The following is a 26022-nucleotide window of genomic DNA, read 5'->3' as shown; positions in this document are numbered from 1 at the left end:
ACATGACTAAGCAAATGAACTGAACTGATAAACTTTCGAATCAATATGTCAATACCTACAAAACAACTCACTGAGACTTTGACTGAAGATTATATTGAATTTATGGGTCAGGTTGGAAAGAACATCTTGATAGTACTGAGTCCTTCTTATCCTGCAGCCTTATTATCATCACTTATTAGTTCTAGTTTTTCTTGTTGATTCTTTCAGATTTTCTACATAGGTGATCAGGTCATCTATGATCAAAGAGAGTTTTAATTTCTTCTTTCTCAATCTGTATACCTTTTATCCCTTTCCTTATTTTATTGCATCAGCTAGTGCTTCCAGTATGCTGTTGAAAAAGAATGGTGAACAGGGACATCTTTGCCTTTTTCCTAAACTTAGTGGGAAAGCATACTCAATACTTAAGCATACCTCAAGGCCCTGATCACTTCTCACTTTCTCTAGAATTTTTCTTAGGAGCCCTTATTGATCTGATCTCCAAATTTGTGAGAATTTAGCACCCCACTCCAGTACTCTTGCCTGGAAAATCCCATGGACGGAGGAGCCTGGTAGGCTGCAGTCCATGGGGTCGCTAAGAGTCAGATACGACTGAAGTGACATAGCAGCAGCAGCAGCAGCAGCGGACACGACTGAAGTGACTTAGCAGCAGCAGCTGCTGCTGCTGCTATGTCGCTTCAGTCGTGTCTGACTCTGTGCGACCCCACAGACGGCAGCCCACCAGGCTCCCCCATCCCTGGGGTTCTCCAGGCGAGAGCACTGGAGTGGGTTGCCATTTCCTTCTCCAATGCATGAAAGTGAAAAGTGAACGTGAAGTCGCTCAGTCGTGTCCGACTCTTAGCGACCCCGTGGACTGCAGCCCTCCAGGCCCCTCCCTCCCTGGGGTTCTCCAGGCAGGAGCACTGGAGCGGGTGCCATCGCCGTCTCCGTTAGCAGCAGCAGCACTCATTTACCTTTGAACTGTTCCCAGTGCTGATGTTGTCACTCCAGCTAGGAATGACATTGCTCAGGGGCAATAGATCTGTCTTTTAATTGTGAAGCCATACTGCGTTTGTTAAGATCTGGGAAAGCAGTAGGTACTCAAAAAAATGCATGCTATTAGATCGACTTTCTTTGATATTGACACATACATGAGTTTTTATATACAGAATATGGCTTCCCCAATGGCTGAGTGGGTAAAGAATCTGCCTGCAATGCAGGAGAGAGACACAGGAGACATGGATTTGATCCCTGGGTTGGGAAGATCCCCTGGAGGAGGAAATGGCAACCCACTTCAGTATTCTTATCTGGAAAGTCCCATGGACAGCAGAGCCTAGAGTGCTACAGTTCAAAGACTTGCAAAGAGTCGGACAGGATTGTGCATATACAATATACACACATACATGAGACAGGAGATTACACGACAAAGATACATTTTTTTTCCTTGTAAAATCATCACTGACTTACCAAAGACAACTGCTTCTAGAATCAAAGCTGTAACACAGATGAAATGGAGGTAATGTTTTGGAAATTATTAATGTGTTTTTTTTTTCTTTTTCCATTTCCTTATTTATGATCTTCTCACCAATCAGGCCAAGACTTGTGGAGTGTGGTTTGGGGTGGGACTCCATCAAATTGGATTGCTCCAGAGGGAATGTTAGAGAAAGCTGGTGTAACAGAGAGATGATTTTTCTCAATCGCTTTGGCATATCAAGAGTCATACTCAGATGCTTCAGATCATATAATTTCCATGTGGTATAAAGAAGAGTGCCCTGGGAATTCACTCACAGTCCATTGGTTAGGACTTGGCACTTTCATCGCTGGGGCCTGGGTTCAACCACTCCTCAGGGAACTAAGATCCTGCAAGCCACATGGTGTGGCAAAAACAAAGAGAGTGGCCTGTGGCCATGGTAGCTGGTCCATAATTCTTGTTGCCCTATTGTAAAAGGCATCTACAGTTTTGACAAGTGAAAACCCTTATAGCCCATCACTATTAGCCTAGGATTATTTGCAGAAGAGGACAAAGAACAGTGACTTATATCAGGCCCCAGTTCTTTGTTATACATCACTTCTAACCACTTCAAGCTTTAAAAATATCTGAGCAGCATACACCCCCACACAAACAAGGGAGAGAAGGCACATGCATCTATGTTCAGAGGTAACAGTAAACATATTCAATAACCAGATTCATCTAGACCATTCAGAATCTAGACATTAAGCTGAGCACATTTCTGGAGTTATCCTGAGGCCATTGCCATCTTTAATGAGGCAAAAGGAGTCCTGGTACAGGGTTGGGCTCAAGGGGATAATACTCCAGTGAATGGAAACAGTGGCTATTAACCAACAAGCATGAGAATATTGCAACATTTTAACAATAGCTATAGATAAGGGGCTTCCCTAGTATCTCAGCTGGTGAAGAATCCACCTGCAATGCAGGAGACTCTGGTTTGATTCCTGGGTCAGGAAGATCCCCTGGAGAAGGGATAGGTTACTCACTCCAGTATTCTTGGGCTTCCCTTGTGGCTCAGATGGTAAAGAATTGCCAGCAATGTGGGAGACCTGGGTTAGTTGGGAAGATCCCCTGGAGGAGGGCATGGCAACCCAGTCCAATGTTCTCGCCTGGAGAATCCCCACGGATAGAGGAACCTGGTGGGCTACAGTCCATGGGGTTGCAAAGAGTTGGACACAACTGAGCAACTAAGCACAACATAGATAAGGTGGCTCAGGGGTAAAGAATCCTTTTGCCAATGCAGGAGATGTGAAAGTGGGTTCAATCCCTGGGTCGGGACGCTCCCCTGGAGAAGGAAATGGCAACCCACTCCAGTATTCTTGCCAGGAAAATCCCATGGACGGAGGAGCCTGGTGGGCTACAGGCCCTGGGATCACAAAGAGTCAGAAACAACTGAGTGCCTGAGCATGTCTGCATAGATACAGTGGTGAAACCCCATTGCACACCAGCCTTGGGTGTGCCCAACATGGCCTCAGTGGAGAGATGGCACAGTAGAGCGGGTAGAAATGAACTTGAGGCAATGCTACTGGCTTCCATCATGGCCTCTGCGTGGTGTGCAGGGGTCTAGAAGCTTCTCTCCTCCAGATCTTAGTGAAGGAATGGGGAAGCGCCCAGCACAAGCCTATGGTTGACAGGAGGGCCAGTCCCAAGGATAGCTTTCAAGACTTGAGGGAAGAGGGACTTCCCTGGTGACCCAGTGGCTAGGACTACATGCTCCCAGTGGAGGGGGCCTGGATTCCATCCCTGGTCAGGGAACTAGATCCCACACACTACAACTGAAAAACATCCCATGTGCTACAACTTAAAAGGATACCTCAGGCTGCAGTGAAGATAGAAGATCCCGAGTGCTACAACTAAGACCCAGGCAAACAAATGCACATCAAATATTGTGTAAAATATTGCAGAGAAGCCTTTCTGGAAAGTCCAGCAGCTGATGGTACCAGTTAACGCTGGTCCCACTGGTCACTGGCCCAGATAGCAGAAGAGCATGTTACGATAAGGCAGAGACCATCAAGACACAAGAAGATGGATTGTGTCTCCTTCATCCCGAGGTCCCATAACCCCCATTTGTCTCCATTCTGAGGAGGATAGGGGTGGGAGGTGTAAAGAAGGAACAGGTGGTAGCCAAATCTGAAAGACAGGTTTTAAAGGTATCAGTTTAACCTTACTGTGGTTGAACTTGATAGACAATGTTTAAATTGCATAAGCAGACTAAATTTAATAAACTGAATTAAAATAGAATTTAAAAATAGCCACTGGGGCTTTATGAACAAGTCACGATTAATTTTAAGAAGGAGAGAAGCTATATAATTGTGTGTGTGTGTGTGTGTGTAGTTATTTCCAAAGCTCAAGCATGAGTAAATTTGCAACTCTATTACACAGATAGGAGAGCAGGGACAATTTTGCCAATATATTTTGTTTGCCTGTAAATTTAAGAAACCTGAATGATTAAGGAGGTGAATGTATCAACATTCTGGTATTGGCAGTTTTAATTTCAGTATCTCTAGTGTGGTTTTCTTTTCACAGACATTAAAAGAAGATACCAAACCCGAGAGACTAATAATTATCTCCCTGGAAAAATGTAAGATCAGAAATTGAAACTCAACATTCGGAAGCCAGTCCTGTTCTTCTGTTGTAGGAGTATAAGCGCTTTTGCATGATTTTTTTTTTAACTCATCCAAGTACATAAAAGAGACAATTTTCTGAAAGAACATAATTGCACACAACATTCATCCAAATAAATCTGCAAGTAGATAATGAAAATTCAAGTAATGAGTATAATAAAGCACTGTAGGCAGTTCTTAAAAGCAAATCACAGAGACTTTAGGCTGAGCCTTAATTTAGATAGGATTGTACAATGCAGGTACTTAGGAAACCACGTATATCTTACGAAAAGAACTGAAGTGAGCACGTTGCCCACCCCCAAACAGGAGATGTAGCTGGTTCCACACGGGCCAGACAAGGAACTGGAGCTTAGAACTCAGACAAAGCTGCCACTTAAATCTGAGCTCTTATCCATATCAATGCATTCCGGCTAGGAGTCAGAAAGTGTTAGTCGCTCAGTCATGTCCAACTCTTTGGGACCCCATGGACTCTAACCTGCCAGGCTCTCTGTCCATGGGATTCTCCAGGCAAGAATACTGGAGTGGGTTGCCATGCCCTTCTCCAGGGGATCTTCCTGACCCAGGGATCAAACCTGGGTGTCCTATAATGCAGGCAGATTCTTTACTGTCTGAGACACCAACCAGGGCCCCACAAAAACTTGCAAGAGGGGGAGCAAAAGAGACTCTACCCATAAGATAAATTTAAAACAGAATGTAAAACCCTTGTTTTGTGAATTGTATGGGCTCTAAAGAACCGCTGCATCTGCTCCAGGTTTTGCTAAGGCAGAAAGATGGATCTTTTGTCCTTTGTTCCTGGGTGCTTCCTACAAGGCAATGGTACTCATATCATCAGCTGGAGACTTCTCAGAGATGCACCCAGCCTGACTGAATCAGAATATTCAAGACAAGGGCCCAGGAATTTTTTGTGAAGGTCTCCAGGGGTTTTAATGGTCACTGAAGTCTGAGAACCTCTGTTTTAAAAAGAGCAATGACCCATGAACAAAGGAACTGAGAGAAGTAATAGAAGGAGCCAGACTGATGATGATGCCTCCAGCTGAAGGCCTGCTTTCTCAGCAGCCAAAGCCTAGAGGAGGGGGAAGGCATTGCAGCAGCTGAGCTGCAAAGGCCTGGAAGCCCCAGGCAGCCCCTCTGCCTTCCGATGGAGCTCAGAGCATGGTAGTAACTTGCCCTAGACTGTACAACAGTATTAGTGAAAACTCAACCCTGGGGTCTCCTGACTTTTCATGCTGTGCTCCCTGCATTAGAAAATGGGAGCATTTGCATCTGTCTCAGAGACTATTGGAAAGGAATGAATGTAAGCAAGCTATTTAACATACCTGAGTCTCTATTTAAGAAGAGCTTTTGGGAGATCATATTCAGGTCTTCTTCTAAAGGTAAAATTCTAACAATTTGAGGATCCAGGAAAATAATACCAAAGAATTAAGTGAGCTGGTGGAGACACTGTAAAATGAGGAGCATACGCCCTTGCTGAAGAGACACTGATAACCAGCTGATTGTCAGGGGCCCCCGCAGGGGACTTGTGGAACATTCACAGGGTTCTGGTTGCCAGTCTAGCCCCGCTTACTTATCCTTTAACCCTCGCTTCAAATCCTATAGGGGAAAGGGAACAAACATATATGCTATTTCTGGCTCTATGTTAGCTTGGGCCCCTCCTCCCCCAGAAGAAAACACTGAGATAAGGATATAGTGTAAGTCATGTACTGGGGAGACACAGGAATCACTCGCAGTGAAATGGAGAAATAGAACAGGGAAGGGAAGGCAGTCATTCGAGGACTAGCTACCACCTTGGGAATGAGAGCTCAATGTTGAGGGCGTCTGGGAGACCGCATATGATGCGTCCCCAGGGCTGGTCCATCCAAGGACGAGACAACTCAGGTATCATACATCAATCCCCATCACTTTTCCAGGGCTGCCTCTGGGGACTGTGGAGGCTAATTCCTTTGGAATTTCTAGCTTGCTTTGTACTGGAAGAGCAGACTACAGTGTCCAGAGAAAGTCCCCAAGCAAAGAGACGCACGTGGTGGCATTTGAAGGTGGAGTTAGTGAGGGCTGACGTGGCATCACGTGAGTGGGGCACCAGCAACATCTGCACCATGATGCTATTCACCCCCATCACACCACCCCCATGACTGCCACGTGTGAAGTCAGGCACAGTGTTTTTAAGTGAGAGAGGAATCTGAAATTTCGCGTGACATTTCCTAATTCTTAAAGTGTGGCAGCCAATTTATATTAAAAAGACTACAAAGATCACTAGTAAATGTCTCTTTTTAATAGATGCATTCATTGGGCTTAGGAAGATATGGGTTCGATTTCTATTTCAGCCAATGAATTTGATAAAAGTTAGTCACTCACTGTCTAGTGACCCCTAAGTATCATCTCTTAAATGCAAACCCCAGGCCAAGGAAAAATCACAGATGAATTTACTCAACTTTTAACTGCAAGGGTTGGGCGGGGATTGCCTTCCTTTTGGGCACCTACCTTGTACCTGGTTTACCTCGTATGGCTTTATACTAATTACTTCATGTAATTCTTAAGACCACTCTATGTTATTTATTTTCCTTTTCAAACCTCAAACATCACTCCTTAAACACCCCTGCTTAACACAAATTAGTGACTCACTAGATATTATTTACATCATGGACAAATAGTGAACAATTTATTTTTAGTTGATAACAAATAATTTCCCTTGTAGTCTCTGAGGAGGCCAGAAAGGATTCATCCTCTTAAACGTGAGCAATTCACTGTTTTTTTTTTTTTTTCTTTATTGACGGATAACTGCTTTATAATATTCTGCTGGATTCTGCCGTACCTTGATATGAATCAGCCACAGGGTACACACAGCCTCTCCCTTCTGAACCTCCCACCCTTCTTCTTCCCCACCCCACCCCTCTGTGTTGTCACAGAGCACTGGGTTGGGCTCCCTGCGTCCCACAACAAATTCTCACTTGCTATCTATTTTACATATGGTCATGTATATGTTTCCATGCTCTTCTCTCAACTTTTCCCACATTTTGAAATGTATATAGGTTCATGGAGGTTGCAAAGAAAGGTGCATCCAGTTCTCCCTATATATTAGCATCTTATACACTATGGAGGGCTTCCCTGGTGGCTCAGAGGTTAAAGTATCTGCCTGCAATGCGGGAAACCTGGGTTCGATCCCTGTATCAGGAAGATCCCCTGGAGAAGGAAATGGCAACCCACTCCAGTATTCTTGCCTGGAGTATCCCATGGACGGAGGAGCCTGGCAGGCTACAGTTCACGGGGTCACAAAGAGTCGGACACGGCTGAGCGACTTCACTCACTCACTTCGAATACACTATGGCACAATATCAATACCAAGAAATTGATGGAAAGTCCATAGAGCTTGCTCAGATTTCACTAGTTATATATGAACTCACTTGTGTATGTTGTGTGGCGTGTGTGTGTGTCTGTGTGTGTACTCTGCAATTTTATCACATTGTAGTCTTATACAACTACTATCACAAATTGATAACCAACAGTAACATCACCATAAAATGATGATGCTACCTCTTTATAGCACACACTCCCAATCTGTAACCCGGGCAACCACTAATTTGCTGTACATCTCCATATTTACGTTACTTCACAAATGTTACATAAGTGGAATTATTCACTGTGTATCCTTTTGAGTTTGACTTTGTTTCACTCAGTGTAATTTCCTTGAGGTTCATCCAAATTCATGAATGTGTCACTCATTCATTCCTCTTTTTCCTTTGGGTAGTATTCCCTGGTATAAACACACCACAGGTTATTTAGCCATTATTCACCTTCAGAACGGAGAAGGCAATGGCACCCCACTCCAGTACTCTTGCCTGGAAAATCCCATGGACAGAGGAGCCTGGTGGGCTGTAGTCCATGGGGTCGCAGAAAGTCAGATACGACTAAGCGATTTCACTTTCACTTTTCACTTTCATGCATTGGAGAAGGAAATGGCAACCCACTCCAGTGTTCTTGCCTGGAGAATCCCAGGGACAGTGGAACCAGTGGGCTGCCGTCTCTGGGGTTGCACAGAGTTGGACATGACTGAAGTGACTTAGCATCAGCAGCACCTTCAGAAGGACATTTGCCTATTTTCTAGTTTGGGGCTATGACGACTAAAAGTGCCATAAACATTTGTGTGCAAGCTTATATGTGGAAATAAGTTTCCATTTCTTTGGAATATATGCCTAAGAGTGAGACTGCTGTCACATAGTAGCAAGTCCATTTTTAGTTTTGAAAGTAACTGCTAGTCATTTGTCAAGAGTGGCTCTACATTTACATTTGCACCAGCAGTGTATGAACCAGTGGTGTTATCACTACTTTTCATTTTAGCTGCTCTTAGAGGTGTGTAATGATATCTCATAGTTTTAATTTGCAGTTCTGTCAGGACTGATGATGCTGAATATCTCACAACAGGAAGAGAATCCAGCATACCTGTGTGATAGACAATATTTCCAAAATTGCCAACAACAATACTGTCCCTGAGATCTTCTTATCATGTGATTCAATTCTCCTCCCACTCAGGAGGGTTTTATGTTTCTTCCCCCAGAATCTGGAAGGGCTATGATCATGGTGGAAGAGACACTATGAGACTCTGAGGTCATAAAAATGCCATGCTCCCACCCTGTTTTCTTGGGACACTCACTCACAGACCCCAGCCCCCATGCTGTGAGGAAGGCTACGTGGAGAAGCCCGATGGTAGGGTGCTAGAGGACAGTCCCAGCTAAGCGTGCAGTCACCAGTCAGTGCACGTACCTGACGTGTGCCCGAAAAAAACGTACAGATGTTTTCATCTGACAAGTCCCTACACTGAGCCCAGCCAACTCTCAGAGCCAAGCGAGAATGCTAAAATGACTTTTCACTTAAAATCACATGATTCATTATTATGACAATAAACAGATATGTCTTCTGCACTATTGCTACGTCGCTTCAGTCGTGTCTGACTCTGTGCGACCCCATGGACTGCAGCCTACCAGGCTTCTCCGTCCATGGGATTCTCCAGGCAAGAACACTGGAGTGGGTTGCCATTTCTTTCAGTGCATGAAAGTGGAAAGTGAAAGTGAACTCCCTCAGTCATGTCTGACTCTTATCGACCCCATGGACTGCAGCCTACCAGGCTCCTCCATCCATGGGATTTTCCAGGCAGGAGTACTGGAGTGGGGTGCCAATAGAATGCTATAAAAACTCCAATATGTTAGTATACATTATACTCTCAGCCTTTTCCTGGAGTAGTCACACTCCCTCTCTGCTCTCTTTTTTAAGAAACAAAGTTTCCTTTCTCTGTAGTAAGTGGAGTCAATAGGGAGCCCTGTTCTGAAATTTTGATGAACTCACTCTGGCCAACACAGAGAGCCAGGCTCCGCCCCACATGCTGTGCTTCCTCTTCCGGGACTGCGCTCAGTCCTGAGGGCCACAGGCTCCGCTCCCTGAGGAGTCTCCGTTGGTTGTCACCATCCCCTGCAGAGGGGCCTTCTCTGACAGCCTCTGCAGACTCTCTACTGTCCACCCTCCTTACTGGCTTAAATCAACAATTCATAGAAAACTTAGAATGTATCACCTTGCCTGTCTGGTGGTGATTTTATTTGTATGTTTATCTATCTGTTTATGATCACACCCTGATATCAGGGCTTCCCTGATAGCTCAGTTAGAAAAGAATCTGCCTGCAATGCAAGAGACCCTGGTTTGATTCGTGGGTCAGGAAGATCCCCTGGAGAAGGGATAGGCTACCCACTTCAGTCTTCTTGGGCTTCCCTGGTGGCTCAGCTGGTAAAGAATCCGCCTGCAATGCAGGAGACCTGGGTTTGATCCCTGGGTTGGGAAGATCCCCTGGAGCAGGGAAAGGCTACCCACTCCAGTATTCTGGCCTGGAGAATTCCATAGACTGTATAGTCCATGGGGTCATAAAGAGTCGGACATGACTGAGCGACTTTCACTTTATGATCACACCCCTAGATGCTTAGAATAAACTGAATGAAATTAGTGATTTTGCTTTACTCATCCTTAGGACCTTGCACAGAGTTGGACATGACTGAAGCAATTTAACATGCATGCATGCATATATAAAACACACATATATACATGGAAATATGGAAAATGGGATTCTGGGTGATCTTTATTTTATCCTTTATACTTTTCTGTATTTGTTGGATTTTCTGCAATAAAATCAATAATTTTTTTTTTTTTTTAAATGAAGAAAAGCTGCAGTGCTTGGGAAACTTCTTCTGGTTACCCTCTGATCATTCCTGGGCAATTCTGATGTGACATGGATGTTTTCCATGTGAGTGAGGATGCTGGGTGGTAAAAGACAGGTGCATTAAGGGGACACTGGCTCCATTCATCTAGGGGCTCTTACATCTGGTGGGAGTTTAGGGAGATTGTTGTTTAGTCGCTACGTTGCATCCCATTCTTTTTGTGACTTCATGGAAAGGTCCTAAGTAGCAAAACTTCAAAACTCTTCTAAGTCTTCCTGGGAACATCAACCCATTCCTTCCATGGCTGTTGTTCTATGGTGTTTTGTACCCTGGTGTGGCTGATAAGTTTCAAGTGAATTCTCTGGGTAGGTTGCAGTGATGGGAAATGCAGAAATCTGAGCCTAGAGATACACCAGTGTGGTGGATATCTTCCATTCATCCTTCTAGATCTAGGTCCTCCCTTCTCTGAGCCCTGGGAGGTCAACTTCCGTTGACCCATTGATGGCTTCCAACTGGACTCAGTCAATGCACGGCTCCGGTGGGAGCCTAGAAGGAAGGAGCAGAGTGAGGCTGGGTTATTTTTGGCCCAGCTCCCAAGCTGCAGGTTCTCTGTGGGTCTGGGTTCCAGTGAGGCTCAGAGCTCTTGCCAGGCAGCCCTCTTCCTGCAACAATCTCTACTTCCAGATTCCAGTCCTGAGTTCTGCACCTTACCTCTTCAGGCATGGAGTAGCAAGATCAGTGTTCCATCCTAGAGAACTGCCCTGGTCCTCATGACACTTCCTTTTGACTGATCTACCAATACCTTTATTAAACTCTCCCAAAGGACTTCCCAGGTGGCACTAGTGGTAAAGAACCCACCTGCCAATGCAGGAGACGTAAGAGACACAGGTTCGAACCCTGGGTAAGGGAGATTCCCTGGAGGAGGGCATGGCAACCCACTCCAGTTTTCTTGCCTGGAGAACTCCATGGATGGAGGAGCCTGGTGGGTTACAGTCCATGGGGTCGCAAAGAGTCAAACATGACTGAAGTGACTTAACACACACACACACACACACACACACACAAAAGTACTGGAATTTGTCATCTGCAGGTACTCTTAGTGATACTGCAGACATGAATAGGGTGGACACATCCTAGAAAAGACATTTTTACCCCACCAACAAAAATAAGCATGTAGCAGGAAAATAAATGTCCTTTCCATATTATTACTTCCCATGCTTATTGTTAAGTGGAAAATTATCCTTCAAATTCAGTTCACAGATAATTCTGATTAACAGGATGACACAGAGGATGGTGATTTCCTTTTTGTAAGCCTTCTGGGAAGTGTTGTAGGTGACTTATGGACAATCAGAATTATGAGAAAGTGCTCTTGGGAAGATAATACCTGTGACAGATGAAGTGACAGAGCAAACTGGGGAGGGACCAAACCTGAAAACCTTACCCGGCCATCGCTTGTCAGCAGGATGGAGTCACTCTTTATGTCCCTGTGGATCACTCCTTGGTTGTGAAGGTAGGAGAGAGCTCTCAGAACGGACAGACAGACAGTAGCTATCTGCTCTTCATTCATTCTAGAAAGGAAATCACATTGAAGGAGCTAGGTCAGGTTTAAGACCATCTTTGAAATGATCAAGAGAGGTAGCTCCCTTGAGTTCCAGTGAACCAGTCCACGGTCCCCAGTCCGTGTCTGGAAAACCTACAGGGAAGGAAAAGGACGTCTTTGGGACCTGATTCCCAGAACCTAAGGCTTAACCCTAACGATGACAGGCGCCAAGTATAAACTGAACGAAAGGGAGCCCCACTGGCTAGTCTTTGGGTCATTAGAGCAAATGTACTTCCTTGGACTCTTACAGGTAATTCCCCAGGTACTGACACACCGCCAGGGTCCGGTAGAGAGGATGCACTGAATGGAGCTATATTAGTTCCAGGAACGGTTCCTAGGTGATCTCGAGGAAGTCCTTTAACGTCCTTGGGTCTCTTTTTCCTCATCTTGGACATGGGCATGACCATGGTTCTCTTCTTGGGCTTCCCTTGTGGCTCAGCTGGTAAATAATCTGCCTGCAATGTGGGAGACCTGGGTTTGATCCCTGGGTTGGGAAGATCCCCAGGAGAAGGCAAAGGCTACCCACTCTAGTATTCTGGCCTGGAGAATTCCATGGGCTATATAGTCCGTGTGGTTTCAAAGAGTTGGACACAACTGACTGACTTTCACTTTCACAGTTCTCTTCAGGCTTCCCTGGTGGCTCAGATGGTAAATAACCCACCTGCAATGTGGGTAAACCTGGGTTCGATCCCTGGGTTGGGAAGAGCCCTGGAGGAGGGCATGGCAAGCCACTCCTGTATTCTGGCCTGGAGAATTCCATGTACAGAGGAGCCTGGTGACTACAGTCCATAGGGCTGCAGAGTGACTGAGCACGCATGCATGCGCACACTCACGTGCGCACACACACTGTCTGTCTGTGTCTATATCCATGTAGGGTTGCTGTGGCCTCTGGCTATCCTAATAGGAATCTGCCAGCTGAAATGCTGGTGATAAATGCTCAGTGTCTTCCCTAGCGTCGTTTTGTTTTCAGGCGGTCTACCACTGACTCAGAGCTGTAGGCGGTCGTGACTGAAACACTGCCTCATTACAGTGGAGAAAGAGCAGAAACTCTGCCCTCACATGGGTTCCCAATGCTTTCTTGCTATCTTGCTTCCCCTCTATTGTTGCTCATCTGGATTCACTTTTGATTTGGATGCCATTTCAGTGACATCTCATATAGCGCCTTCATGACGATCCTTTCAATTCTTTGGCATTTTATCTACCAGAAGAGCAAACTTAAAGTTTCCTAAATGTACATAATTTTTTTTTTTTACATATGTGTTCCTTTGAACCTTGCTTTTCCAAGCATGATCCAGGAACTAACAGCATTAGCATTGCCTGGGGGCTCCTTAGAATGCAAAGTATCACTCTCTTCACTACTGAATCAGGATCTGCATTTTAATAAGATCCATGGGTAATTTGTATGCATATTAAAATTTGATAAGCACTGTTTTAGCACATACTCTTTCATTTGCTTTCAATGCCCTTTTCTTCCCACTTGCCTTCTTAGTAAACTCCTATGCATCTCTCAAAACCCATCTTGGACATTGCTGTATTTCAAAAATACTTCTTGACTCTAATAAAGATATTCAGGTATTCTTCTATGCTACTCATGTACATCTTTCTGATTCTGCACAGGTGTTATAGTTTATTTATTTTGTACCCCCAGCATTTAGGAAAGAGTCTGGCACATAAAAAGTGATTAATATATACTTGATGAAATGACCACAACTGGCATATCAGAGAAGCAAGTAGCTGAGGCAACAGGGGCAATTAACCATTGTTACTTGCAAGGCGATTTGAAACAGAATTGAAGACTCTGTCTCTCTCTCTCTTTTATGTAGTTTATTGTTAAAACTACATAAAACTTTGCTCTTTCACCTGCCCCTGCCTTTCCCAGATACCCTTGGTAGTATCAAGACATAGCAATGGCCTAGCAACTCAGAAGAATGAAACTCAGTTTTAGAAATCTTCATTGGGATGGGAAATTCTATTATTTGTCACTTAAGCTCAATTCTCAGCAGCTTGCTGATTTAAAATCAATGAGTATCAGTGAACTCCTAGAAGGCAGGGAGAATGTGAATTGAATGAATGAACTATACATACATGATATTGTAATAGGCACCTGGGAATACAGAAGTAAGAGCAGTCATTTCTCTGCCTTCAAAGTGCTTACAACTTATAAAGAGTTCATAGAAATAGTTACTAAGGTTTTACCCTGGGGAAGAATAATAAGCATCTAGAATTATTTGTCTGGATAATAAGAAACTTACCTGGTATGAGTAACGATGTCTGTCAAGGCACCACCTTCTAGGAATTCCATGACCACCCAGAGCTCATCACTAACAAGGTAGCTGTTGTACATATCAACCACGTTGTCATGGTGATAATCCCGCATTATCACAACCTGGGCAAAATGGAAAGACGTTATTTGACTTAGGAAGGTGAGATTAAGCTTTTTGTTTTCTTGTGACTACATCTGGGCTGTGAGTTTAATGATGGAGAAGTAATGATGGGGAGGGAGAGACAGATTCAGAAGCCTATTACAGATAAAGGGGCAGTGCTGAGAGTTGCTGGTAGGAATGGAGATCACGTTAGCAAAGTCAGAGAAAACAGCAGGTCAGTGAGGCTTGGGAAGAATCAAGAATAAAGACAGGCATAACCATAGAAGGGTCTCCATTCGCAAGAGTGAGGTTAGTTGACTATTCTGGGGGATGTGATCAGATTTCTCATGGGTTGCTCTTAAAACCCACTGTGCATACTCTGTTAACTGGGCAAAAGAGTCACCAACGCAAAGTAACTGAGTCTCATAAATGAATGAAAATCACGGTCATTATGGTTTGGGCCACATGAGACCAATTTAACTTCTTGGGAGGTCTGTGTTGAGTCTGAAAGAGTTTGGGTTGAATACAAAGGACAAGTCTTGAAGGTAAAAACATTAGGATTTAAGCATAAAAAGGTCAGCTTGTGTCTGCTTGCTAGAGAGAGCATCCAGGAATTCCTGTCCTGGGGCTGCTTGTGGTGACACTTTCAGAATCAGTATTGAATAATAAATTATACAGTTATTTATCTAAGTTCGTTTGTCCTGTCTCTTCTGGCACTGCAATTTGGAAATAAGTTCCAGAAATCAGGAGCTGTGGATCAGGAAGAAGCTGAGCCCCACTGACCTGGTGCTGTCTGTGAGATCTGGAGGGTGGGAAAGAAATGAACGCCTATGGGAGGTAGAAATGCACGAGGCTACTGGTGGCTTCGCATGAAGCCCCACAGCAGAAGGTTCAAAGCCACAGCTGAGGGCACAGTTACAGCTGTATGAACCTGCTGTCTGACCGGGGCTAGTCACATAAACTGAGTCCAGGTTTCCTTGTTGCTAAAGTGGAGATAACATCTTTCTGTCACCTGACCAATGCTTAGCACAGAGGGTGACCCACAGGAGGAACTTCCTAAAGAGGCAGCCATATAGGCACAGAAAAAAGGATGCCGCTTTGTATTTACATTTTTAGCATTCTCTAATGTCATAAAATGTACAAGGGCTATTTCTAAAATGGGAAAGAAATGTTACAGAGGACAGAAGGATTGACCCAAACACACCATCTACCTCATTGAAAAGCAGCTCTCGCCTCTGCTGCTTCCGGAGGTCCATTTTCTTCACTGCGACTTGTTTCCCTGTGTGTTTCTCTGTGGCGATGCACACAATGCCGGTCGACCCCTCCCCAATTTTGATAAAGTTGTCCAAGTATTCCCTGGGGTCTCCTGGGCTGACCACCAGCTGCAAGGCAGCCCGGAACTGTTCGTGGGACACCCTGGAGGGCTGCTGGTCTGAGGAGGAGCCCCAGCTGGGTGGAGGGTAGGTGCTAGATGAGATGCTGAGAGAGCTCAGGTAAGAAGCTGTGGAGATGTACTGTGAGCTGGTCTGCAGGGAGGGGTGGTGGTACAGGGTGGCTTTGTGGTACCCAGATGGGTACTGGTGGCTGCTTGAGGAATAGCCTGCTTTGCTTTGACTCTGAGGTAGTTTGCTGGGACCCCTGGGGTAGGTGTCGGACCCTGACAGTGGAGGGCTGAGGACCATCTGTGCTCGATCATAATCCACCTGGAAAGACAGACATAGATGGAGAAATTCACATGCTCTACCTGAACATCACAGCCATCACACAGCTGGTCCAAATGATGAGCACCACTTTTCACAACCTGCTCGGGGGAAAGGCTTACCTCGTAAAGTCCTGGGATGTCTGCTCCCACCCTTTATCTGCCCTCCAACTTCCCCATCCAGCCTCTTTCTTTCTCCTTCCCTATTAAAATCCCCAGAAGCAGACTCTGAGACCTGGATTAGAATGCAAGTAATAGGAGGTGATCCCTGGACTTATGAAGTGAGACAGGGATGGGGGAAAAGTCAATAAATTGTGAATCATAAAGTATGATGGTTAGTTTTAGGTGTTAACTTGGCTATACATGGAGCCCCATTGTTTGCTCAAACACCAGTCTAGATATCACTGTGGAGGCAATTTTCAGATATGATTAACATTTAAATCAGTAGACTTTGAGTAGAACAGATTACCCTACAAAATGTGGGTGGGCCATATCAAATCAGTTGACCGTTTTAAGAGAAAAGATTGAGTTTAAAGAGGAAGATTTTTGTACCTACACGGCCCTTTGGCTCAAGTCTCTATCAATTCTTGCTGGAATTTCTAACCCCCACAATTGCATGAGTCAGTTTCTTAAAATCTCTTCCTCTTTTTGTATGCATGCATGCACACACATGCATATCCTGTTGGTTCTGTTTCTCTGGTGAACTCTAACATACACAGCAAGATACCACTGATGTAACTGGAACTTAATCCCACTAGGAAAGTCCAAACCTGGAAGACTATGTAGGACACACACTTTAAAATTGTCCCATCTCAGGGCAGAGAGTTAAGGTATTCAGGTACCAAATCTGCTTACCATCAGCTCCTTGGGCTATGAATTCTCTGGCACTTTTGGCCTTCCGTGTCCTGGACTGAGCAGGCTCTGACAGTCAGAGGAAGGTCTAAGGTTGTGAAGAGCGGATTGATGGACTCAGTGGAGTGGATGGGGAGGACAGATAGGGCAGGGGTGGGGGAAGCCAGTGAGGGGTTTCTAAGACGGTAGAGGTAGGTTTCAGCAATCACACTCTGGAAAAGACCAAGAAGGAGCTCTGGCCACCCCTGGAATGACTGAGGTCAAGGATGGTGAATATGCACAGCACACTGCCCTTGCCCAAAGCAGCAAGTGTTAGTAGATCAATGCACTCCTTTGTGCAAGATCCTGATAATAACAGAGTGTTGGGTAAACAGAAGGTGCTTGAAAAAGATTTGTTGATGGGACCTCAGCCTCCTTCTTAACACAGCATCCCAGGAAGTCTCTACTACTCTACTGGGATGTACACGGAATGACATCTTCATGCTCACCCTCATCTACCCCGAGGATCTAGATTTGCTCTAAATGATGGTTACTGGCTACATGTGTCTATCTAATTAAAATCAATAGAAACCAAAGTTAAAAATTCTATTCCTCATTCACATTAGTCATATGTTAGGTATTTAACGAGTCGACATATCAAACAGCACAGATAAGAGAACATTTCCACCATTGCAGAATACTTTAAGGGTTGCACTGTTCTATTCACTATTGAATTCACTGGTCCTGTGTGGTCCATTTATTCATTCATTTAGTGCTATGCTTAATCGCTTAGTCATGTCCAACTCTTTGTGACCCCAGTGACTGTAGCTTGTCAAGCTCCTCCATCCATGGGATTCTCCAGGCAAGAATACTGGAGTGGGTGGCCATGCCCTCCTCCAGGGGATTTTCCCAATCCAGGGATCAAACCCGGGTCTCTCACATTGCAGGTGGATTCTTTACTGTCTGAGCCACCAGGGAAGCCCCATTCATTTAGCACTCACATTAATATTTGAGCAACTATTAGCTGTTGGGCACCATCTCAGGTGCCGTGGGAAGGTCCAGCAATAATTATAATGGATGGTATTTCTGTCTTCCTGGAGTTTACTAGAGAAGAAGATGGATGATAGACAAGAAAATCAATAACTATGCAGTATATGGTCTAGTAGCAATGGGTGATATGAAAAATAAGACAGAGGACGGGGGTTGAGAGAAACAAAATGCTGTCTTGGATGGGCTGGCCAAGGAAGGCTTTCTGAGAGGTGCCGCATGAGTAGAAGCCTGGCTGAACTGAGGGAGCGAGCCCGGGACTGTGGGGGAAGGGGGCAGTCCAGGCCGGGGCACAGCATGCACAGAGCTCTGAACACATAGAGGCTTGAGGAGCAGCACCGAGCTGAGGGCAGGTGCCAGGGGAAGACGGACGGAGAAGGAGCACGCAGGCAGCTTGTGCAGACCCATGGCAAGGACAACGGAGGTTGCTACACAGAGAGGCGTGGTGGGGTCCTGACTCTCAGTGCTGAAGGAGCAGCTCTGGTGGAAGGGATGCCAGTGAGCTTACTGCAGCTAGTGTGGGCAGAGATTAGGGTGGGTTCTCTACATGGCATGAGGAACGGTGGGGTCCAGGGTCAAGTCTAAAGCTGGCAGGATTTTCTGATGGATGGGATTAGAATATAAAGCAGAAGAATCAGAGGTAATTCCCAGGATTTTGGCTTGAGGAACAGGCCACTTTGTAATACGAAGCACGCAAGTGCAGAAGCAGGATAGTGAGTGGTGAATCAGCCTCCAAGATGGCTCCCAGGGATCCCTGCTTCTCGACAGGAATGTGCAGTCTTCTCCGTGGTATCAGGTGGATTTGTGTGGGGAAAAGAATATGGTGGAAGTGATAGCAAGTGCCTTCTGAGGTCAGTATGAACGTTGTGGCTTCCCTCCATTCTCTCCTATTGCTCTGGCTTTCTCTGGTTGCCATGTTGTGAGGACACTCAAAAATCTATGGAGAGGTCTTCCTGCCAAAAGCCAGCTAGAAACAGAAGCCTCCCACCAACAGCCAAGTGTGTCATCTTGGCTGGCCCCAGTCAAGCCTTCAGATGGCAGTAGCCCGGGATTCTTTATTACACACTAGTAGGTAACTAACACGTGGGGGAAAACCCAGAGTTCCATCACGGCCATGTTAAGTGTGAGACAGCTATTAATCATCCACTCAGAGATGTCTCTTAGGTGACAGGCATGCCTCCAGTCCAGGGAAGAGCTGAGGCTGATGACATGAATCTGAGAGTTGTCAATATTTAGCTGGTATTAAAAGCCACAGCACTGAATGTGTAAGAGAAAGTTCAAGGACTCCAGCATGTGGAGTCTATAAAGAGAAGGAGGAAGCTGCAGGAACTGAGGAGGAGAAGCCAATTTGGCAGGAAAGGCATGAAGGGCCTAGGGTGTCCTGAGGCCCAGAAGGACAGTGTTTCAGGGAGGAAGGAGTGAGGGACCGTCACATGCCACGGAGAAGTGAAGCAGGGTGCAGCAGGGTGCCCGCCGCACCTGGCCACATGGTGGTCATCGGACACAGGCCAGGTCAGAGGCACTGGCCCTCACACCACATGACCAGGGCCGCCTCCCCAAGTCAGGGAACAAGGTCTGCACACAGTGGGCCCCTGACAGGGGCCGCCACGGTCCTAGTCTCAGTTATGCACCACCCTCTGGCTCCAGGTCACACTGCGGGCCTCCTGCCCTGCTGCACTCGGGGGCCTCGCGCCAGCCAGGGCTGGGGTGTTGCGCAGTCTGAGCCCTGGCCTGGTGGCAGAGCAGAGAGAACATATTTAAGGATGTATTGAAAGCTGAATTTTGATTCTGGTGACTTGAATCAAATCACTTAGTAAAATCTGGGTCATCATATCTCTCTCTCAGAGTTTTTATGAGGCTTAAGGTAAGCCTAAGGGCCCCCTAGAGCAGCCTACTGTTTAAGAAAAGACTCTGGACTCAAAGCCTTTATTTGCCATTTACAAGTTGTGTGACATTGGGCAAGTTATTTAAATTCCTGTGCTTCAGTTTTCTCATCTTTAAAATGGGAGTGATAATAATAATACCTACAGATTAATAATGGTACCTGCCTAATAATAATAATAATAATACCTACTTCCTTTAGTCACTGCAAATGCTAAAGAATGAATACAAATTAAAGAATTTGAACAGAGACTATTCCATACAATCTATTAATTCATTCTAGGTATTGTTATTATATAAAGTGCTTAGCAATATAAAAGGAATGTAAAAGAAAATAATAAATAGTAACTACAATGGTAATAAAACTAGTGAGCATTTATTGAATACTTACAATGTAAAAGTGAAAGTGAAATATATACTCCTATTACACACATCTTCTAAAACAAAGTGGCTCATTGTAATATAGCAAACATCATTGAAATGCTGTATTTGAGATCAAGTTGGTTTTTGTCTAAGGCCTGGATTTGTGCCATACACAAAACTGGTCTGTGTATGTGCTAGGGTTAGGGGATGACAAATGTTGGTGTAAATTAAATAATTAAGTTCTTCCTGCAAATTAAGCTCAGATTAGCAAAGCCCAGGCTAGTTACAAGGCCATCATGTGAGGGGCAGTGGGGTCTATGACTTTTACTCTCGAAAGTGTGTCCTGGGAGCCCTCACATGCCATTATCTCCTGCTGTCTTTATGACAGTATTTCCTTCTATGCTTTGAAACAGAATTCATTCTCCACAAGCAGGCATAACTGATCTCTGAAGAAATGTTAGAAGTAAAAGGTGTCTCTGGTAGGAATCACATCGTCCACTGCTCTTCTTTATCAGACTCTACTTGTCACGACTGTCATGTGACATCAAGAAAACACCACTTGAATCTGATCTTACATTTAGTTTTGTGTGTGGTGTTAGAGAATGTTCTAATTTCATTCTTTACCATGGAGCTGTCCAGTTTTCCCAGCACCACTTATGAAAGAGACTATCTTTTTTCCATTGTATATTCTTACCTCCTTTTGTCTTGCAAATCAACTATTCTCCAATATAGAATAAAAATTAAATTAAAAAAAAATTAATTAAATACCAAAAAAGAAAAGAAAAGGATGCTTGTCTTAACAAATGGGAGGATTTCCAGTTAGACAGACTGCAGAGTTCACTGTGAGCTAAAGGTCTTTGAAATTAGGTCTTAGAGATAAAACAGTGCCATTGTCTTTCATGGCTGCTAGGAGGAGGTGCAGACTCTTAAAAAAGCAATAGATGAGGCACAAACGCTACCACAAGAGACAGGTTTTGGTACCAGACTTGAGGGATATGGGTCAAAGGAAAATGGACATTTGGCTACTGGGAGAGAATGCATGTTCCTCTCTCCATGCTCCGTCCACTCAAAGAGATGATGGTGGACAAACGGCTGGCTATGTAAAGGAGACATTCATAAGCAACCTGTTCTATTGACTGTGTTGCTGATCCATGGTCCCCAGGTGATCTTCATGATCCAAGGGTTCCATGATGGTGACTGTCACCGGCTCAAACACTGTGGCTAGCCTCATGATTTATCACTGTAACAGACAAACAGAAGGTAGACAATCCCACTGTATGGTTGATAAAACTGAAGCTCTGGGAGGTGAAACTCTCCCCAAGCAATCCAAGGTCAAGTGCCCCAAACTGCAATCTACCATCTGATTCTTTGGTTCAGGTCAGGTCACCCCCAGTGGGACAGTGTCCATGTCCCAGCTGATGGGCACACCAGCACCACAGCCAGTTTACTGCCTGCCCTGGCAATTCTTATATTCGTTGTCACCTCTACAAATCAAGGTTTAACATTCTCTTTTTGATAAAAGTTGGAATGTTTTACTGGGAGCCAAAGTTGGGTTCCTTCCTTTAACCAATGGCTTTGTTAGAAGCCTGTCCTGCAGGAGTAACTCACACTGATGTTAATAATGATACCTGACATTTGCTGAGTGCTTTCTACATGCCAGGGACCATTTTAAGCATTTCATATACATGCCTGTGTTTAAATCCCAAGTAACACAATGAGATAAAGTCCTGAAACTGTTCCATTTTACAGATAAGGAAACTGAGACACCATGGGTTTAAGCAGGTCATGGAAAAGTCTCATAGCTCCTAAGAAATTGAGCTGGGATTCAAATCTAGACAGTATCACCTTAGAATTTGTGATAGCTTCTCAAGGTATCCTTCAACAGTAAGAAGATAGCTAGGGTCAGGACTGAGGCGAACACAGTATAGAGTGACACCTACAGAGCTAAAGCCTGGTCGGGTGTTTCACTAGGGGCCCAGATGTCTAAGCAGCCTGGGGCAGGATGCAAGAACTCGGCCAGAAGATGATGGATGATAATGCCTGATGGAGGGGGATGGAAGAAAAATTAAATGTGTGTTTTAATAGTCTTGGCTTATATAAATCAGTTCAAAATATATTAAAAAGGGATAATCAATCATTGCAGCAAAATGAGTTGATTGTTACAGGAAAATGAATGTATTGCTTTCATTTTTCTGTGGCCACAGCAGAATTTTGTGTTCATCCACAAGGCTCAAATTTTCTTCTAGGTGTTTGTCTAAGCTCTCTTCTATAACAAGGTCTCCTGGCCTTTTTACATGGCTTTTAAACTGTTATAACTATTTAATTTTCCTACCTTAAATAATCTTTCCCATGATACCTTATAATCATAAATGGGTGAAACAAAAATGATGAATGTGTCCATATATACTATTTTGTACATACATACACACTTGTGCCTATAAGAAAGACTTTTAAAGGAGTACAGCTTGAACTGGCAACCTTTTCTACAGCCTGACTTACAAATATATTCTAGGGAAAAAAGGAGTACATTTGGAGTCCATGTAGGCAGGCCTACAGTATCTTGAGATGAATGTAAGATTTTATCATTTAGTAAAACCACAATGGAGTGAAATTAGACTAGAGAAAGGTATGGACATTTAAAAAGAGAATCCAATGTGCGTCTCACCACCCATGTCTCAAACCAGTTCCAAAAGGTCTATGCATCTAGTGTATGCTCTAAGACTTTATTGCAGAAAGACCTTATTTCAAGGACACAGGGGCAGGAAGGCAGAAGGCAGGAGAGAAAGCAGTGAAGAGCCACCAAGAAAAAAGTCCTGCAATTTTGTGGAAAAGTAGCTTCATACAAATAAGACCGTGGTCTACATACATTAAAGGTGGGTTTCCATACGGCAAGGTGTAGCAATAATAGAGAAGACCAGATCGATTTGTAAATTATCACCTAGGCTGATGTCACCAGACTGCCAAATTGCTTAGCTGAGGTCACAGGATGACTAACTGTCACTAAAACTCAGATACATTCTGAAATGTATGTATGAAATTCTGAAATTTCTGAATTCTGAAATTTTGAAATTCTGAAAAGGAACTCTTTCTACAGGAATCTTTAAAAATACTGAAAACAAATATAGAAAATGTCTCAGTTTCCTTCCTTTTTGAAATGGCTAATAACATATTTGTTTTTTAGTTTCCCAATGACATTCAGAATTCCATATAAATTAAATCTTGCTTTTTCATGGCTTTATTCAAATCCCGTCAAGAATTAAGAAAGGCCCCCCACAAAAAAGCAGTATTATAAGGGAATAAATAATTCTCAGTTAACAACTCAGCCAGACTGCCCTTGCACAATAAGCATGACATCTTCAAGGATAGGGTCAGACACAGGCTTGTGATGTATCAAAATTATAAATAATTATAGCAATGAATTCATTTAATCAATCAATTTCACCAGTGGTGTGCTGGGGTGGACAGGACATAAAACTCCACACAGCTATCAATTGCTCTGATTACAGCTGGCTGTCAGCCAGAATTCCTGTGATCCATGTTAGTTAAATGCACATTAATCTGAATTTGGCAGTGTAATCAAGGACCTAACTGAACTGTGAAATTGAATTCTGCAGTGGAACATCATTTGACCATTTTATGCCAAGGCTGGGGAAAAAAGGCTCAGTGGGAGGAGGGAGAGAGAAAAAAAAGAAGGAAAAAACTCCTGTGGCAGCATCTATTTGTCATCGTGGCCTTCTATGCTGGTGACAGGCAGGCTGCGGCTGGATTGTGCTGGATGGGTGTGTGTGTGTGTGTGTGTGTGCACGCGTGTGTGCGTGGTATAAGTCTGCACCCACATAATGGGGACTGCGGAAGCTTCCATGAAGGATGGAGTCTCTCTGTCCACGCCCTGCAGTTACAGAGAATGCAGAGGCAGCTGTTTCCAGGGCCTGAGTGTGATGCTTTAATACACCTTTTCAAAGCACAACAAAGCAAAGAGACTGCTCGTGCCCGGAATGAAAAAAGCCAGACTGCGTGCTGCTTGTTCTCCATAAATCAAATGCAGGATAAGAGAGAACCATAGGGCTCTAAATAAGAAAAGGACATCTTACACTGTCCTTACTTGACTCAAAGGGAAATGTAACAGGGCCAAGGCTTGGCTTGGGAAAAGGAAAACATGTGCTCGTAAGGACCTGGGAGAGAATCTGGAGCTGGTTTTCTCTGCAGGGACATTTCAGAGATGGATAAGCAGGGGAAGGGGATTCACTAAATCCCGTGACCTGCATCCCTTTGTTATGCTCTGAAACCCCAGGCCTTCCTGCTGTGGGGCAGAGGTGCTGCTAACGGGGGCTGATGGGCTCCTGTGTCTCCGTCCTTGACTTTCCAGCCTCTGCTTCTCCCACCAAGGTGGCTGCTGACACCAGTGCTATTATTACAGGATGGTGGGGAGTTTTTCCACCTCCAATGTCATTTTAATAAACAGTAGCTACTGTTCCCACAGCTTGAGGCAAAACCTTGACAAGTGCTGAGCCATGGTCAGTTTCCTCTGAATTACTTATGTTCATTTACAAAATGGAGTGGCCCTGTTTCAGAGTCTATGACACTGGCCGGATGACACAGAGATACAGCACACACTTTGAACTAGCATTCAGTTTTGGTGAAAGAGGCACACACACATCACAGCAGGGAGCAGGGGTCACGAGCTGGACCCCTTAGGACCTCAGAGATCAAGGTATCTCCTTAAGATCCCTGTTCAGGGAACTTGGGAAGTATGTGTTCTGGCTGTGAGACACTTGCTGGGTTTCCAAACTGCATGTAGCAGAAAGCTATTCACCATATTTAACTTTTTTGCAGGAAAATCTCCCATCTGTGATGCTGGATACCCATCTAGGTGTGTAGGAACTTACACATTATGACATGAAGTTTGAAGAGTCATGCATTTCCCTGCTTGCCTTTCCCATGCATCCACAAAACGGATGGTAAATACACACTGAGAGTCTGACAAGTGGCTCATGACCTGTACAAAGAGGCAAACCTTGAGTTACATGAAGAAGTGAAGCAATCTCTGATCAGCAGGCTGTCCCCCCACCTTGGAGTCAGTATATCCAATTAACCCCCCACAGTTGCTGCTCCAAACTCTGCAGATGCATCCTGTATTCAAGAGCAGATTACCCCGACCTGTGCTCTGTCGCCAGCTGCAGGCATGTTGTGGGCTGGGGGTGGGGGTGGACCTCTGGGGATTAGTTCACTGCTGAAGAACATGGTTCAACAATGTCAGGGCCTCTGAGAGCACTGGGGCAGACAAGGCCAGGTTAGATTCATTTCACTTTTAATTTGGTAATGGGAAAACCCACTTATAATGACCAAATACAATTTACTTTGAACCATAATAACATTCACGGGGAGATGAGTTCATTCATATGCAAAAGACGCCTCAAGTCTCCATCAGAAGGGACAGATGTCAGAGCTATTGCTCTGAGTCACCTCTTTGTGTGTTTTATGAGCCTTAATGAACAGCCTACAGGAGCCCATGTGTAAAGGAAAAGATCTACAGGCAGCACTCTCCGTTATTCCATTAGGCGATTAAGCACTTCTTTCTTTCTCTCTTTCCCTGCCTCTCAGCCCTTCCCTTTCTCAGAATGTTGGTGCAGCCTATCAGATTTCACCAGCCTAGTCATTTAATTACCCATAAGGCCCCTAAAGTGTCTCTGAAAAGTGTTCTGCTGGGACCCTTAGGAGATCAGGAGCCGCAGTTTTGTTCCTGGAGTCTTGGTTGAATCCGGGTATGCCAGTACCGCAAAGAATGGTGAGTCATTAAACTTGATTCAGTAAGGCTGAGCACACTGGTTCAACTGCTCTTTCCTTCCAGGGAAAGCAAAGTGATAGCTGAGCAATGAAAAGCCATTGCACTGGTGACTCCAGAAGGAGGGTCTGGGGAACCATGCCACTGTTTTCCTT

The 26022-nt window shown here is 44.6% G+C and overlaps 1 protein-coding gene across 1 annotated transcript in view; it reads right to left on the bottom strand.

The window, feature by feature from the left end:
• PAK5 (p21 (RAC1) activated kinase 5) overlaps positions 1-26022 on the bottom strand; it is a 419074-nt gene that overhangs the window by 10689 nt on the left and 382363 nt on the right. The window contains exons 5-7 of the mRNA XM_070382144.1: positions 15476-15967; positions 14154-14287; positions 11743-11869 (exon numbers count right to left, since the gene is read on the bottom strand). Of these exons, the coding sequence (XP_070238245.1) occupies positions 11743-11869; positions 14154-14287; positions 15476-15967 (753 nt within the window). The remainder of the gene's footprint in view (positions 1-11742; positions 11870-14153; positions 14288-15475; positions 15968-26022) is intronic.

Source organism: Bos mutus, chromosome 13 (genome assembly GCF_027580195.1).
Source record: "Bos mutus isolate GX-2022 chromosome 13, NWIPB_WYAK_1.1, whole genome shotgun sequence".
Taxonomy (NCBI): Eukaryota; Metazoa; Chordata; class Mammalia; order Artiodactyla; family Bovidae; genus Bos; species Bos mutus.
Note: the sequence above shows the minus strand (reverse complement) of the source record. Positions and strands in the feature narration are given on the sequence as shown.